The 14362-nt window shown below is 24.7% G+C and overlaps 3 protein-coding genes across 3 annotated transcripts; all 3 read right to left on the minus strand.

The window, feature by feature from the left end:
• Positions 1 to 1738: 1738 nt before the first annotated feature.
• On the minus strand, positions 1739 to 3821 carry LOC114940723 (chymotrypsin-1-like). The gene is made up of 5 exons (XM_029315467.2): positions 3701 to 3821; positions 3285 to 3435; positions 2497 to 2752; positions 2117 to 2254; positions 1739 to 1940 (listed from the first exon to the last, which is right to left on the minus strand). The coding sequence occupies exons 1-5, from the start codon at positions 3804 to 3806 to the stop codon at positions 1800 to 1802; spliced, it is 792 nt and encodes a 263-aa protein (XP_029171300.2). The 5' UTR covers positions 3807 to 3821; the 3' UTR covers positions 1739 to 1799.
• A 2089-nt stretch (positions 3822 to 5910) lies between these two features.
• LOC114940728 (chymotrypsin-1-like) lies at positions 5911 to 8053 on the minus strand. Its single transcript, XM_029315476.2, has 5 exons — positions 7917 to 8053; positions 7506 to 7656; positions 6745 to 7000; positions 6372 to 6509; positions 5911 to 6196 (listed from the first exon to the last, which is right to left on the minus strand). The coding sequence occupies exons 1-5, from the start codon at positions 8020 to 8022 to the stop codon at positions 6056 to 6058; spliced, it is 792 nt and encodes a 263-aa protein (XP_029171309.2). The 5' UTR covers positions 8023 to 8053; the 3' UTR covers positions 5911 to 6055.
• A 570-nt stretch (positions 8054 to 8623) lies between these two features.
• LOC146722976 (chymotrypsin-1-like) lies at positions 8624 to 11641 on the minus strand. The gene is made up of 5 exons (XM_085483430.1): positions 11585 to 11641; positions 10788 to 10938; positions 10315 to 10579; positions 9455 to 9592; positions 8624 to 9041 (listed from the first exon to the last, which is right to left on the minus strand). The coding sequence occupies exons 1-5, from the start codon at positions 11634 to 11636 to the stop codon at positions 8898 to 8900; spliced, it is 750 nt and encodes a 249-aa protein (XP_085339556.1). The 5' UTR covers positions 11637 to 11641; the 3' UTR covers positions 8624 to 8897.
• Positions 11642 to 14362: the final 2721 nt, after the last annotated feature.

Raw genomic sequence — 14362 nt, forward strand, 5'->3', positions numbered from 1 at the left:
CAAGTATTTAATTCTAACGAAAAAATTTAGTTTCGTTGGGATAACGCACTGTCATCTGCGATTTGGCTCTTATTGCCTGTCTTACACTTTAAATTTATAACTATATTTGTTATTAAACAATTACTGATTTAATAATAACAGGAAGAAAAATAAATTACTAAGGCCCGGTTCCACAAACGTCGGTTAACTTTAACCTCCGGTTAAACTATATTTTTGTCTCTTTTCACATACGTACTTAAGAAGAGACGTAGATATAATTTAATCAGAGGTTAAAGTTAATTAACCGACGTTTGTGGAACCGGGCCTAAACGTCTTTAAAAAATGTTATTAGTTTATTATCATGGATTATTATCCTATATTATAAATTACTAGCGAATAAAAGACATTGGATTAATTTATATACTCTTAAAAAAACGTTACAATTAATTTGATATTAATATATTATATATATATATATATATATATATAGATAATGTTAGGAAAAATTGTAAATTAAAGATACCTGCCCCCTGGCTATATTTTGAAAATGCGCAAATATGATTATCTCGTACATTCAAGAATGAAATTTTGTTTGCGAATAAACTTTTAAATCAACTTTTTGAAGTCTATCGGGTACTTTGCCTACGTACTAAAAATAATTGAAGATGATGTATAAAAAGTGTGTATAAAAAAAATTATTATTTAAAGACAAATGATATAATCTGATACTTGATAATATGAAGGAAAATCTGAATGATTGATTACCTTTCATGATGATGATTATACTTAATTTATTGCTTCTTACCTTGAGTGTTCCCTATCCAGTCAAAAAACAAGGATCACCAACTATTGTAGAACGGAATTTGTGATTACGACAAGGATTGGTTGCACCACATTATTGAATACTATGTCTGTTTTCAGATGGAGTAAACCGATGTCATAACGGATTAAAGTTATATTGAAATTAGGATGAATAATAACGTTCTCAACATTGTAAATATCACCAGGTGCTTTTAAAAAGTTCGTGCCAGCACTATCACGTTTTTTAGAGCTTCAGGATCGGTAAATCTAAATTATATGAACTAATTAAATATATCTGATTGCTGGAATAATTAAATTCAATAGATTAATAATATTAGAAATTAAAAAATCAAGAAACAATAGAAAATTAAATATTGAAAGATTTAAATATTGGAAGATTAACACATAATAGAAACATATTCAACAATGTGAAAATCTGGCAGCTCTATTCAAATAAGAAATAAAGAGTATAAAATATTACAAAAATATTATACTTATATATAAATCTAAAATATGACTCTAAAAACATTTAAAATTTGTAGTGATGAAATAGGATTAATAATCATGGATAATATTGGTAAACTTTGCAATTTATAATAAAAATAAAATATCGACGGCAATCGGAGCCTGTGCGGATGTCATGCACAAAATTAAATTTTTTTTTTTGTATTTTGCAGCTACTGAAGAAGACCCGAAGTGGGTCAAAACGTTTAGATTTTAATAAATGAGTTTTACTTAAGATCTCATTTAAATTTTTTAATTTTGTGCATGACATCCGCACAGGCTCCGATTGCCGTCGATATTTTATTTTTATTGTAACACAATAATTCGAGCCGAGTACAAAAGTTTTTATTTTGCAATTTATGTTCTCGTGTATTACTTGTAACAATTTATTTGATTAATAAGAAAATATAGTACATTTCTTATTCAAAAATAAACTTATACAAACTATATTTTAACTAAATTACGACTCATACATAAATTGATTGGCATTTTAATAAACAAATTCAATAAATATCCTATTTCAAATTCTGTATAATCCAAGGCACAAAACTGGACACTCTTGTGTATACATCTGGATATCCAATCGCGCATGGTCGACCGTAAGAAACAATTCCAACTTGAGTTCCATTAACCACTAAAGGACTACCGGAATCACCCTAAAACAATGTTGCAATTCATGAGATATCAATATTACAATAATAAATTGCTTATTATTGTAAATAATGATTTTAAACTATTATTAAAAAAGAATGCAATTGGTGTGTGATTAGATGTTTAATATTAAAATTTTCTTTTTTTCTAAATTGTTATTTTTTTTACATCAACGACATACATGGCACGCTCCTTGTCCTTCTCTAGTCAAAGTGCAAATATGGCTATTTAATATTCCTGGGTGTGCTGCCTTACATTGTTGTTGAGGATAAATTAGTAAATCAATTTCTTGCAAACTATTCGGAACATTGCCACCCAACTAAAAAGATAAACTCATTGTTATTTGTCAAGAATAATATATAAAACAAATAACGAATAATGTATGACAAAAATTTTTTCTCGCGATTTATTATACGTAAAAATAAACAAATTTTTATATTATCTAATAATACTGACTTTTTTATAGGTATACATATGTACAATATATCTAATTCGACATAAGTACATATATAACGAGTTTTTTTTTGCGATATTCCATGCATTATGAGAATTCAATATTACCCTAATAGTTCCCCATCCAGATAATGTACAAAGCCTGTTTTCAAGACCTGTATCACTTGTCGCAAGCTTTATCGGCTGCACTACTGCGTTGTATTTGATGCAAGTTGCAAGATGAATTAGAGCGATGTCATTAATACGCAATAATCCATTCCAATCTTTATTAATCGTAATATTCGCTACTTTATAAGAATATCCTGTTTGGTTCAAATAATTTGTGCCGGCGTGCACCGATAAATATTGTAACTGATTTTCTGCCCTAATGACAAAAAATACGTATAATAATAAGAAGTGACAATCAATTATAATATTATGGTTAATTAATATTAAACTTTATTAAAATAAAAAGAAAGTTAGTAAAATTCTTGAGTAACATTATATTATTTATTAGAAGCAAGATAATGTCAAAATACACAAGAAATAAAATATACATACGAGTATATTACAGTTATTCTCTAAGTGTAAATATATAATTCTAGAATCATTATTTTTCTATATATATCATCATTATTTCATTTTAAATAATTCAAAATAATGTATTATGTATAATATAAATTTTGTAATTTTAGTTCTACGTCCACATTAAAAAATATTTTAAAATTTCTATAATTTTTTTCGAAACCATCATAAATAGAAAAAATTAAAATTTTGCCAAAATTTTGTTTTTAAAAGCTGATTATTTTGTATATCGTAATATTTGACATATTAAAAAATTAGTTAAATTTCAATAATATAAAGATTTAAATAATATTTAAAGAATAAAATAAAGATTTGAATAATATTTAAAGTACCCTTCAACACAATGTGCTGCGATGAGAACGTTCTTACAATTTATGATAGAACCACCACACAAGTGTGAGTTGAGAAATCTGAATGATATTTGATATGGATATTTGCCAACAGGAGCATCCCTGCCCCCAACGATACGAGGAGATAAATCCCCTTTTAACAAAAATAAAATCTTTATATTTTAGTATCACAAAATGTATTTATATTACTGTACATATATACTTTTAATAACAATATCAAAAAAATGACATTGCACATCATATTAACAATTAATATTAAGAAACTTTATATTTAAATAAATTTTTCTTTGTTTAAAAAAATTACAAACTTATTGATAAATGTTGAATCAAATTGTCTTTCTTTTATTTTTAAATACAAGAACAGATAATCTTATTAATATTTATAATTATTTACACACCTTGTACTTGTACGGCGCATGTCAAGGCGACAAATAAAAGACAAACGAGTGTATGCATCTTTGATTGTAGATTTATTGATATTGACTGAAGCAAAGATGCATTCATGGGGGTTTATATATGTTTCTAAAGTATGTGCAACAAGATATGAATCACGTGTTCGTGACGATACGAAATTCTCCTCATTACGATATCACATATAATAGAATGCACTCAATATTTATTTTTAGTCTATACTTCGAACTTATGTAAGCTAGATTAAGACAATAGTACTGAAGAACTTTAATTAAGTTCATTTCTATCAACATTATAAGGTTTCGAGGCTATCTAAAGAGTACATGCGTATACAGTTAAATTATCGATTATATTGCATCTTATGATAACAATAGAAAGATAATGCCATACTCTACAATAAATTGCAGCTTTAACATTAATTACAAAGTGATCAAATTTAAACAAATTTGCAAATACAAATAAAAAATAAAATAATTTTATTTATCAACGGAATAATTATCTATTTAAATATATAAAAAGTTACTTGTAAGAATTAGAAATAAATATTTTAATAGAATAAAATTTCTATTTAAATATTGAGTATTATATATATTGAGTATTACACGTACAAAAAAAAACTACAAAAACACGAAAAAATTACTGACATAATAATAGTTCTTCAATAATATATCAACCAATATATTATTGATGTACCAGTTATTTTTTGGAAGGGTATGTATATTTGAAAATCTATATATGCACATAGGTATACATGTATGTATGATATGTACATATATATATATATATATATATATATATATATTTGTTTCACATAACTTCATGTTTATATGCAATTCGTTGCACATAAACATGAAGTCGATATAGCTCATTTAAGACATTGCATGTATACTCTACAAATTTAAGAAGAGTGAAGAGAGAAAAAAATGCAACTGCGGTTACGAAAGATTTGTGCAATACATTAGAAGAAAATGTTGTAGATGTCAGAACAGTCCAAAAATTGTTCTCAAAATTTCGAACTGGAAATTTTAATCTCGAAGATGAGTCGCATACCGGCAGACGCTCGAACTTCGAAGTTCAATAACGATATTTTAAAGGCCCTTCATGCAGACTCATTTTGGAATTGATAAAGCTGTCCATTAAATAGCAATATGTCATAAATAATAACGGCTAATATGTTATTTACTACCAGCTATATTGTTACTTACTATGACCGAACACAGCTGTGCAAATAATCAAGAAACTAAAGAATGAATGCATTGCGATACAAATTACGATTGAAAACACACAAAGCTACTTTATATAAATATACACATACCTAATTGATTAATATGAAAATACATGCACACATAATGTTATTGATACGCAAGGATCAGATAAATTTGATTAGGCATCTGGTTTTGATAATTGACAAATGTTACTAATCAAAAGTATGTACAGAGTTAAAAGTTTTATATAACTCAAGCGACAATAAAATTATATATATATATGTATATGTATATATTTCTCTGTTACTTCATGAGTTATATCTTCTTTGAAATTAAAAAAATCTTAAATATAAATATATATTTTTTTTCTGCTCATCATTTCTGTTTGCGATTAGAACTTTTTAGAAAATGCGAGGATATACTTAATACTATAAGTATTAAATAATTTTTTATCATGCAGTTGATTTGAGAATAGCACCTACTTACGTATTTAGATCAAAAGTTAGTTGATTTTAAAAAGTTCTATTATTTTAAAACAGTTCTCTTATGGCCAATTTCTTCTGCATTGATTAACTTTAGATATGTTCTTGAACAGAAACAAAGGTATAGTTTAAATCGGAGGTTAAAATTAACCGACGTTGATGAAATTGGATATAAAAGAACTGTTTTAGAATAACAGAACTTTTTAAAATCGACTAACTTTTGATATAAATACGTAAGTGTGCTTTTTTCAATCAATTAATAAAAAAATTATTTAATACTACTAATTATGATTTGTATTTATTTGTCAAAGGATTTTTCTTCATCTGAGATTCTATATCATAAAGGTATAATATCATAAAGGTTTACAAATTTTGACTTTTACAATCATAAACCTATATTACAAAATAGATTATTGTGAATAAAGAGACAATTATTATAAATAGAAAACGTTGTTTTCATTGTATCAAAAACATGAAGACATTTTGATAGATTTATTAATTACTCTCGTATTATATTTGTAACAGTTTATTTGATTGACAAGAAAATGTAGTACATTTCTTATTCAGAAATAAATTTATATAAACCATATTTTAAAACTAAATTATGACTCATATATAAATAGATTGACATTTTAATAAACAAATACAATAAATCCTATTTTATATTCTGTATAATCCAAGACAAAAAACTGGACACCCTTGTGTATACATCTGGATATCCAATCGCGCATGGTCGACCATAAGAAACAATTCCAACTTGAGTTCCATTAACCACTAAAGGACTACCGGAATCACCCTAGAACAATGTTGTAATTTATGAGATATCAATATTACAATAATAAATTGCTCATTATTGTAAATAATGATTTTAAATTATTATTAGAAAAGAATGCAATTGGTGTGTGCTTAGATGTTTAATATTAAAATTTTCTTTTTTTCTAAATTGTTATTTTTTTACATCAACGACATACATGGCACGCTCCTTGTCCTGCTCTAGTCAAAGTGCAAATATGGCTATTTAATATTCCTGGGTGTGCTGCCTTACATTGTTGTTGAGGATAAATTAGTAAATCAATTTCTTGCAAACTATTCGGAACATTGCCACCCAACTAAAAAGATAAACTCATTGTTATTTGTCAAGAATAATATATAAAGCAAATAACGAATAATGTATGACAAAAATTTTTTCTCGCGATTTATTATACGTAAAAATAAATAAATTTTTATATTATCTAATAATACTGACTCTTTTATAGGTATACATATGATATCTAATTTGACATAAGTACATATATAACGAGTTTTTTTTGCGATATTCCATGTATTATGAGAATTCAATATTACCCTAGTAGTTCCCCATCCGGATAATGTACAAGGTTTGTTTTCAAGACCTGTATCACTTGTCGCAAGCTTTATCGGCTGCACTACTGCGTTGTATTTGATGCAAGTTGCAAGATGAATTAGAGCGATGTCATTAATAAGCTGTGCTCTATCCCAATTTTCATTAATAGTAATATTCGCTACTTTATAAGAATATCCTGTTTGGTTCAAATAATTTGTGCCGGCGTGCACCGATAAATATTGTAATTGATTTTCTGCCCTAATGACAAAAAATACGTATAATAATAAGAAGTGACAATCAATTATAATATTATGGTTAATTAATATTAAACTTTATTAATAAAAAGAAAGTTGGTAAAATTCTTGAGTAACATTATATTATTTATTAGAAGCAAGATAATGTCAAAATACAGAGAAAATAAAATATACATATATTACAGTTATTCTCTGTATAAGTATTATAATTCTGAAAAATCATTATTTCTGTATATAAACTACAATTATTTCATTTTAAATAATTTAGAATAATGTATTATGTATAATATATTTTGTAATTTTAGTTCTAGGTCTACATTAAAAAAAATATTTTAAAATTTTTATAATTTTTTTCAAAATCAACATAAATAGAAAAAATTAAAATTTTGCCAAAACAATTTTGTTTTTAAAAGCTGATTATTTTGCATATCGTAATATTTGACATATTAAAAAATTAGTTAAATTTCAATAATATAATAAAATAAAGATTTGAATAATGTTTAAAGTACCCTTCAACACAATGTGCTGCGATGAGAACGTTCTTACAATTTATGAGAGAACCACCGCACACGTGTAAGTCAAGATATCTGAATGATATTTGATATGGATATTTGCCAACAGGAGCATCCCTGCCCCCGACGATACGAGGAGATAAACCCCCTTTTAACAAAAATAAATTCATTATATTTTAGTATCACAAAATGTATTTATATTTACTGTACATATATACTTTTAATAACAATATCAAAAAAATGACATTGCACATTATATTAACAATTGATATTTAGAAACTTTATATTTAAATAAATTTTTCTCTGTTTAAAAAAATTACAGATTTATTGATAAATTTAGAATCAAATTGTTTTTCTTTTTTTTAAGTAACAATTAATCCGATTAATGTTTTAGAATTATTTACCTACCTTGTACTTGTACGGCGTATGTCAAAGCGACAAATAAAAGACAAACGAGTGTATGCATCTTTGATTGTAGATTTATTGATAATGACTGAAGCAAAGATGCATTCATAGGGGTTTATATATGTTTCTAAAGTTTGTGCAACAAGATATGAATCACGTGTTCGTGACGATTCGGAATTCTCCTCATTATGATATCATATATGATAAAATGCACTCAATATTTATTTTTAGTCTATACTTCGAACTTATGTAAGATAGGTTGAAACAATAGTACTAGAGAACTTTAATTAAGTTAATTTTTATCGACATTATAAGTTTTTTCTAGACTATCTAAAGAGTACATGGGTATACAGTTAATTTATCGATTAGATTGCATCTTATGATAACATTAGAAAGATAATGCCATATTCTACAATGAAATTCAGCTTTAACATTAATTACAACGTGATTAGACTTAAACAAATTTGCAAATACAAATAACAAATAAGAAATAAAATTTTACTCATCAACGGAATTATTATCTATTTAAATATATAAAAAGTTACTTGTAAGAATTAGAAATAAATATTTTATTTAAATATTGAGTATTATGTATATTTGAAAATTTAAATATGCACATATGTATATATGTATGATATATATATATATATATATATATATATATATATATAATTATTGTATAATTTAGTTAGAAAATAAATAACTTTCAATTCACAAATAAATTTTCTTTTATTTAAGTCATCTATATAGATATTATAATTTATTATTTATCATAAGAAATTAAATATATATGTAGATTATTAATTAAACATGTATTTGTATTTAGGTCATTGCATAATTTCACATTTATAGTTATCACATTGTAATGATTATCACATTTATATTAATCATTACTCTATTAGTTTTATGATAAAATTATAAGCTATACAAAAATATTAATTACACATACAACATGTTTATAAGTAAGATATATCTTATTTTATTTTATCCAACAACATGTTGTTTTAACCAATCTTGGAAAGCGGATACTCTAGTATATACATCGGGAGCTCCTTGAGCGCATGGTATGCCGAAAGAGACAATACCGATCTGAACACCATCAGCAACAAGAGCACTACCGGAATCACCCTGAAAAATTAATACAGATGATAATACTATTTCCTAAATAAAGATTTCATCCAATTTAAATCTTTTATATATATAATTCATGATTAATGTCATACATTTAAAAACATGACATTATACAGCAATATATTTATACAATATCTATTGTACTTTCAATATATTTAAGTCAATAAACAGATTTATAATAATTGTGAAATAAATAATATAAAATATATCATGAGAAAGTTTATGCAATTGAATTTAGTATTTATAATGTATTTTATATGCAATAGATTTCTAAAATACTCTGGAATACTCTATTAAATAAATTATTGTGATAATATATTTTCTCATTTATTGTATGTCCCTCTCTCGTACAGACGATCTTTTAATTAAATAATTAAATAATTAAATGTTTAGAAGATCAGTATACTTACATGGCACGCGCCTTCGCCTGCTTTTGTTAGCGTACAAATATGAGTTGGCCGTACATTCGAGTGGGCTTCTTTGCATTTAGCTTGATCGTGAACAAGCAACTCGATTTGTTGTAAGTTATTAGGAACTAAGCCACCAACCTAAATAATAAATTATAGATTATAAAATTACATGTAGAATAGTAAAATTTTATAAATATAGTTTTGTTTTATCTGTGTGTACTATAATATATAATTCTTTATAAGTTTAAAAACAAAAGTTTAAAATTTTACAAAATTTGTAGTTATTTTAATATTGGCATTATTATTATTATGTATAATTTCTTTTATGCAATTTATTATTCAAAAATTTATTAGTCAAAAACTTTTCACTTGTTATAAACCTTAATTAACTATAAAATAATATAATTATTTTTTTCAGAAAGGGTCTGAATAGCTTAGTTGGTAAGAGCAGTCGCCCGGAAAGTGAAAGACGCGGGTTCGATTTCCACTTCAGCGACTTTTCGGACCTATATTTTTCGCGCCTATTTCTCCATATGTAAGTTTCGAGATTAATTTATATATGGAACTTAGTGATCTCAAACCAAAAGATACAGTTCCGAATAACTAATTTTTCGTGCTTTGGCTCTGTGTGTGTGTGTGTTGGCCTATTTAAAAAACCATCATATTTATATAATTATTTTTTATTGTTGTTTCTACTTTAAAATTAATAACTATATTAATAACTATTTTGAGCAACACAGAAACTCCTGTATTTAATTTTTAATAGATTTAGTTCAATAAATATTAGATAAAATCAAAATTTTGTGTGTATATGTGTAATTTAATTATATAAAATAAATTATTTTATTTGATAAACTTACCGAAGTTCTTCCCCATCCAGTTAAGGTGCAGGTATGACCAGCGGGAGCGTTGTCACTTGTTGCAAGTACTATAGGTTGTACCAATGGCTTAAATTCTATAGTAGTTGATAGAATAAGTAAACCAACGTCATTGACTAGTTCAAAAGAATCGAAATCCTCATGAGCGATGGCTTCGACCGCTGTATAAACGACACCAGATTCGCTTAAACGATTTGTGCCGGCATGGATAGTTAACTGTCTCAAAGCCGCGGAATTACCGACTAAACTGTTAAATAAATGTATTTTCATTATTAATCGTTTCTCGCTTATATGCTTCTAAATATTTCTCTTTTAGTATGGCATTAAAAATCTAGCCTACGTCGTATTACCGGTATATATATGAATAATATAAAACAAAAATAAACTTATAATATAACAAAAACAAATATATATATATGTATATATAATATAAAACAAAAATAAAAAATACGTACTCTACTACACAATGAGCGGCAGTAAGAACAGTGCGGCTGCTGACGATGGATCCACCACAACTGTGAGATCCTGATCTTCTCAATGACACTTGATACGGATATTTGCCTTCCGGAGCATCTTCCCCACCAACAATATGAATATTTGGGTAGCCTATGTAATCATATGAAAACATATGTGACATAGAATCAAATGTCTAATAAAGCAGACTTTTGGAAACCCATGTCTAATAAAGCAGACCCATAAAAAATTTTCAACGATGTATTGCAAATACTGACCATGTACACTTCATTCATAAATTGTTACACAATATTAAATTTCTTGCATACAATATATTTTTTCTTTAATATCGAAGAATTGAAATATATACATACATATATTTAATTCTGATATATACTGAATTATTGCATCATTTATATGTATCAATAAGAAGAATACGAAATTTTATGAGAAATACTCAATACTAACATTAAACATTAAACAATTTTTATTTGGCAATTATTACAATAATTTAAAAGATCCTACACGTCAATTCTAACGTTCTAATAAAATATAATATAATGTCTTTTCTTTAAATAAGAATAATTATGAATGATTAAAATATAGATTTCGCGGTTTTATTTTAATCATTACATTCCGTTTATTTGTCAATTTTCTTAATTTAAAACTCGAAAAGATTAAATAAATTTTTCGAATAATTTTATTTAATAAAATTAATTATATTTGCCCTTACTCTTTTTCTGTCTGTTTCCCCCTCCTCTTTCTTTCTCTCTCTCTCACTTTTATTTTTTTTTCTTACCGTGAGCAGCTACTGCTAAGCAGGCGACTACGAAAGCAAATAATGCGTACATGATGAGACGTTGTACTGATAATAATTAAGCTTTTCGTAGGTTTATATATACATCACCTGAGCACTCCACTACATATAAATGTGCTTTAGTATATATACATATATAATATACATGAATGACAAAAACGAAATCACTGCTTAATCTTCGGCAAATTTAATCATCAGACGATATTATTTTTTGATATAATAATCTCAATAATTTAACCCTAATTATCAGACATAAAGTCAAACTATATGTATCTATGAAGATCTTTATCGATCATGGAAGGAAGTTGCGATATTTTTATCTGCGAAATACGTAATTTGATAACCGAAACATTTCTATGTCTTTATTCATTAAACTATTTGTTATGATTTTTCGACTACTATATTATACAAAATTTATTTCAAATTTATTAGAAATTATAACTAGTAAAATATTTCTATAATAATAGATCTTTAGATATCATATATCATATGATAATCCAGCATATATTTTGTGATTTTTATTATAACTTTTTCAAATTTATTTTGCATCAGTTTCGTATTTTTTTCATAGAGCATACTAGCAATTAATATAAAATATTATTATAATTAATATGAATATGAATACGTACGAAATTTTTAATAATTGTAAAATATAATTTTTAATTATTTTTATTGCTAGTCTCTTTAGTTTCTGTACATGATCTTTTTGCAATGAAACAATTGATTTTTAATTGCACTTAAAATATAATAACATTAAGAATATATATATCTATCAGTATACTATAAAATATCTTTTTATTTTTGTTGATATTTTAACATATATGATTATCAAAATAAATCAATTCGTCATATATGTGTTTACGTATACCTATATACTTAACAACTAGATATCATGCAAAGATATTTTGATAAATAATGTTATTAAATCTCATTCGCACAATATCATTTCCTTTTTTTTATCCAAAGGTATAATCAAATGGATTTTCCAACTTATTATCTCAAAAAAGATTTAATCTATCAATGAGAAATCGTGCCTGAGATTTGATGTTATCTACTTTGACAGTTTGTTAACATTATATCATTTGATATCGTAATTGTAAAATTGTTTGGTTTATCACAAAGAATAACGAATTAAAATGAGTACTTTATGTGTAATAAATGTAATGATTTAGTATTAATTATAAGCATAATTAATTAAAATTTTTTTCTTTCAGTTATATAATAAAAAATATAAATAAATATTATAAAATATATGTAAATCTAATATATAATATTAAATAATTAAATTATATATTAAATATTTAATAATATACCCAGCATCAAAATTAAAACATGTCCAAAATCAGGACATAAGACGTATTTAAGACATCTTTTAGGTATATCATATTCTAAAACGTCTTAAAAACATCTTACATTTCAATTTTGGACATGATGCTGTCTGCGATGATAATAAAATATTTTAATATTATAAAACATTCTCAAAAGAGAAATATTTATAAGTATTTCATCATTTACACTACTTAAAAAATCATTGTCAAAATTTGTCAATAATTTTATTTCTTCAGTTATTGAAAAAAATTAAAAAAGTATTTTAAATATAAAAATATAAAATATATATTATATAATATTTTTCAGTTAAAATCAATATAAAAAATCATATAACAAATTCGTAGAATAAAAATCAAATGTGGTGTCGATAATGTATCTTAAGATATTACGATAATGTATCTTAAGATATTACGATAATAACAAATTAGAATGATCTTATAATAGAATCTCTTATGGTAGAAAAGGAACTATGTCGAACAAAATAATATAATGATATATGTTCGTTTTTAACCTTGATATGATACATTATTTCAAGTTCCTATCATCATTTTGAATATGTAAGACGAAAAGATAATTTATCTTCTCAAGAGATGGCGCCATTTTGTATTCAGCGCTATATATAACGAAGACAGACATTTAATAAAAAATATAACACACAAAGACAGTAATATAATAATATCAAAATACAATAGTAAATAATAATGTAGATTATAAAAAAATTATGCATCTATGATATATTGTTTGCTATTATATTGTTTTTATATTACTATGTTTTTGTTATATAACATTACATAATATACATATAACTTTTAATTTATATAATCTATTCAAATTACAAAATAATGTATCTATGATATTATTGTTTCTTGTTGCATTGTTTTATATTATTTTGTTTCTGTTTTTGTTATGTAATATTATATGTATTCATTTAATATTTAATTTGTATAATCTATTTAAATTAAAGTGTTTTTTTTTGTTTTTATGTGGATTTAAATCTAATATATATTATATAATATATTAAATATATAATATAAATGTATATTTAATATAATACCTAAATATTTTCATAAAGAGATGGAAATAAATTGCAATAATAAAAAATAGAACGTGTTATATTTGTATTCTTTTAAAATGTGCGAATTATATATTAGTATAAAAAATACTAATATTAATATTAAACAGTTTTATGTATAATTGCGCCAACTTCTTATATGTATATTTCAAAAAATTTATATATGTAATCAAAAGTAATCTTTGCTTTAACATTCTCTAAATAATAACAAGACTAAACTTTATATTTAAATAAAGAAAATAAAAATAAACAAGATGTATGTCGATAATAAAAAATAAATGTAATATAGTATGTAATTGAATGAAATAAATCAATGTGTTAATAGATTAATGTGTACATGAACTTTTTATAGTATGTAT

The sequence above is a fragment of the Nylanderia fulva genome, unplaced genomic scaffold (genome assembly GCF_048542155.1).
Source record: "Nylanderia fulva isolate GAGA-0341 unplaced genomic scaffold, ASM4854215v1 Scaffold25, whole genome shotgun sequence".
Taxonomy (NCBI): domain Eukaryota; kingdom Metazoa; phylum Arthropoda; class Insecta; order Hymenoptera; family Formicidae; genus Nylanderia; species Nylanderia fulva.

Bases quoted from the DNA above. Each gene is read 5' to 3' on its own strand.
- LOC114940723 (XM_029315467.2), bottom strand. From the start codon at position 3,806: ATGAATGCATCTTTGCTTCAGTCAATATCAATAAATCTACAATCAAAG. The intron at 2,753-3,284 runs GTACTTTAAATA...TTTTGTCATTAG, and splicing joins GCAGCACATTGTGTTGAAGG to GGCAGAAAATCAGTTACAAT. The intron at 2,255-2,496 runs GTAATATTGAAT...TTATCTTTTTAG, and splicing joins CTGGATGGGGAACTATTAGG to TTGGGTGGCAATGTTCCGAA.
- LOC114940728 (XM_029315476.2), bottom strand. From the start codon at position 8,022: ATGAATGCATCTTTGCTTCAGTCATTATCAATAAATCTACAATCAAAG. The intron at 7,001-7,505 runs GTACTTTAAACA...TTTTGTCATTAG, and splicing joins GCAGCACATTGTGTTGAAGG to GGCAGAAAATCAATTACAAT. The intron at 6,197-6,371 runs GTATGTCGTTGA...ACATTGTTCTAG, and splicing joins CAGGACAAGGAGCGTGCCAT to GGTGATTCCGGTAGTCCTTT.
- LOC146722976 (XM_085483430.1), bottom strand. From the start codon at position 11,636: ATGTACGCATTATTTGCTTTCGTAGTCGCCTGCTTAGCAGTAGCTGCT. The intron at 10,580-10,787 runs GTACGTATTTTT...TTTATTTAACAG, and splicing joins GCCGCTCATTGTGTAGTAGA to TTTAGTCGGTAATTCCGCGG. The intron at 9,593-10,314 runs GTAAGTTTATCA...TTTATTATTTAG, and splicing joins CTGGATGGGGAAGAACTTCG to GTTGGTGGCTTAGTTCCTAA.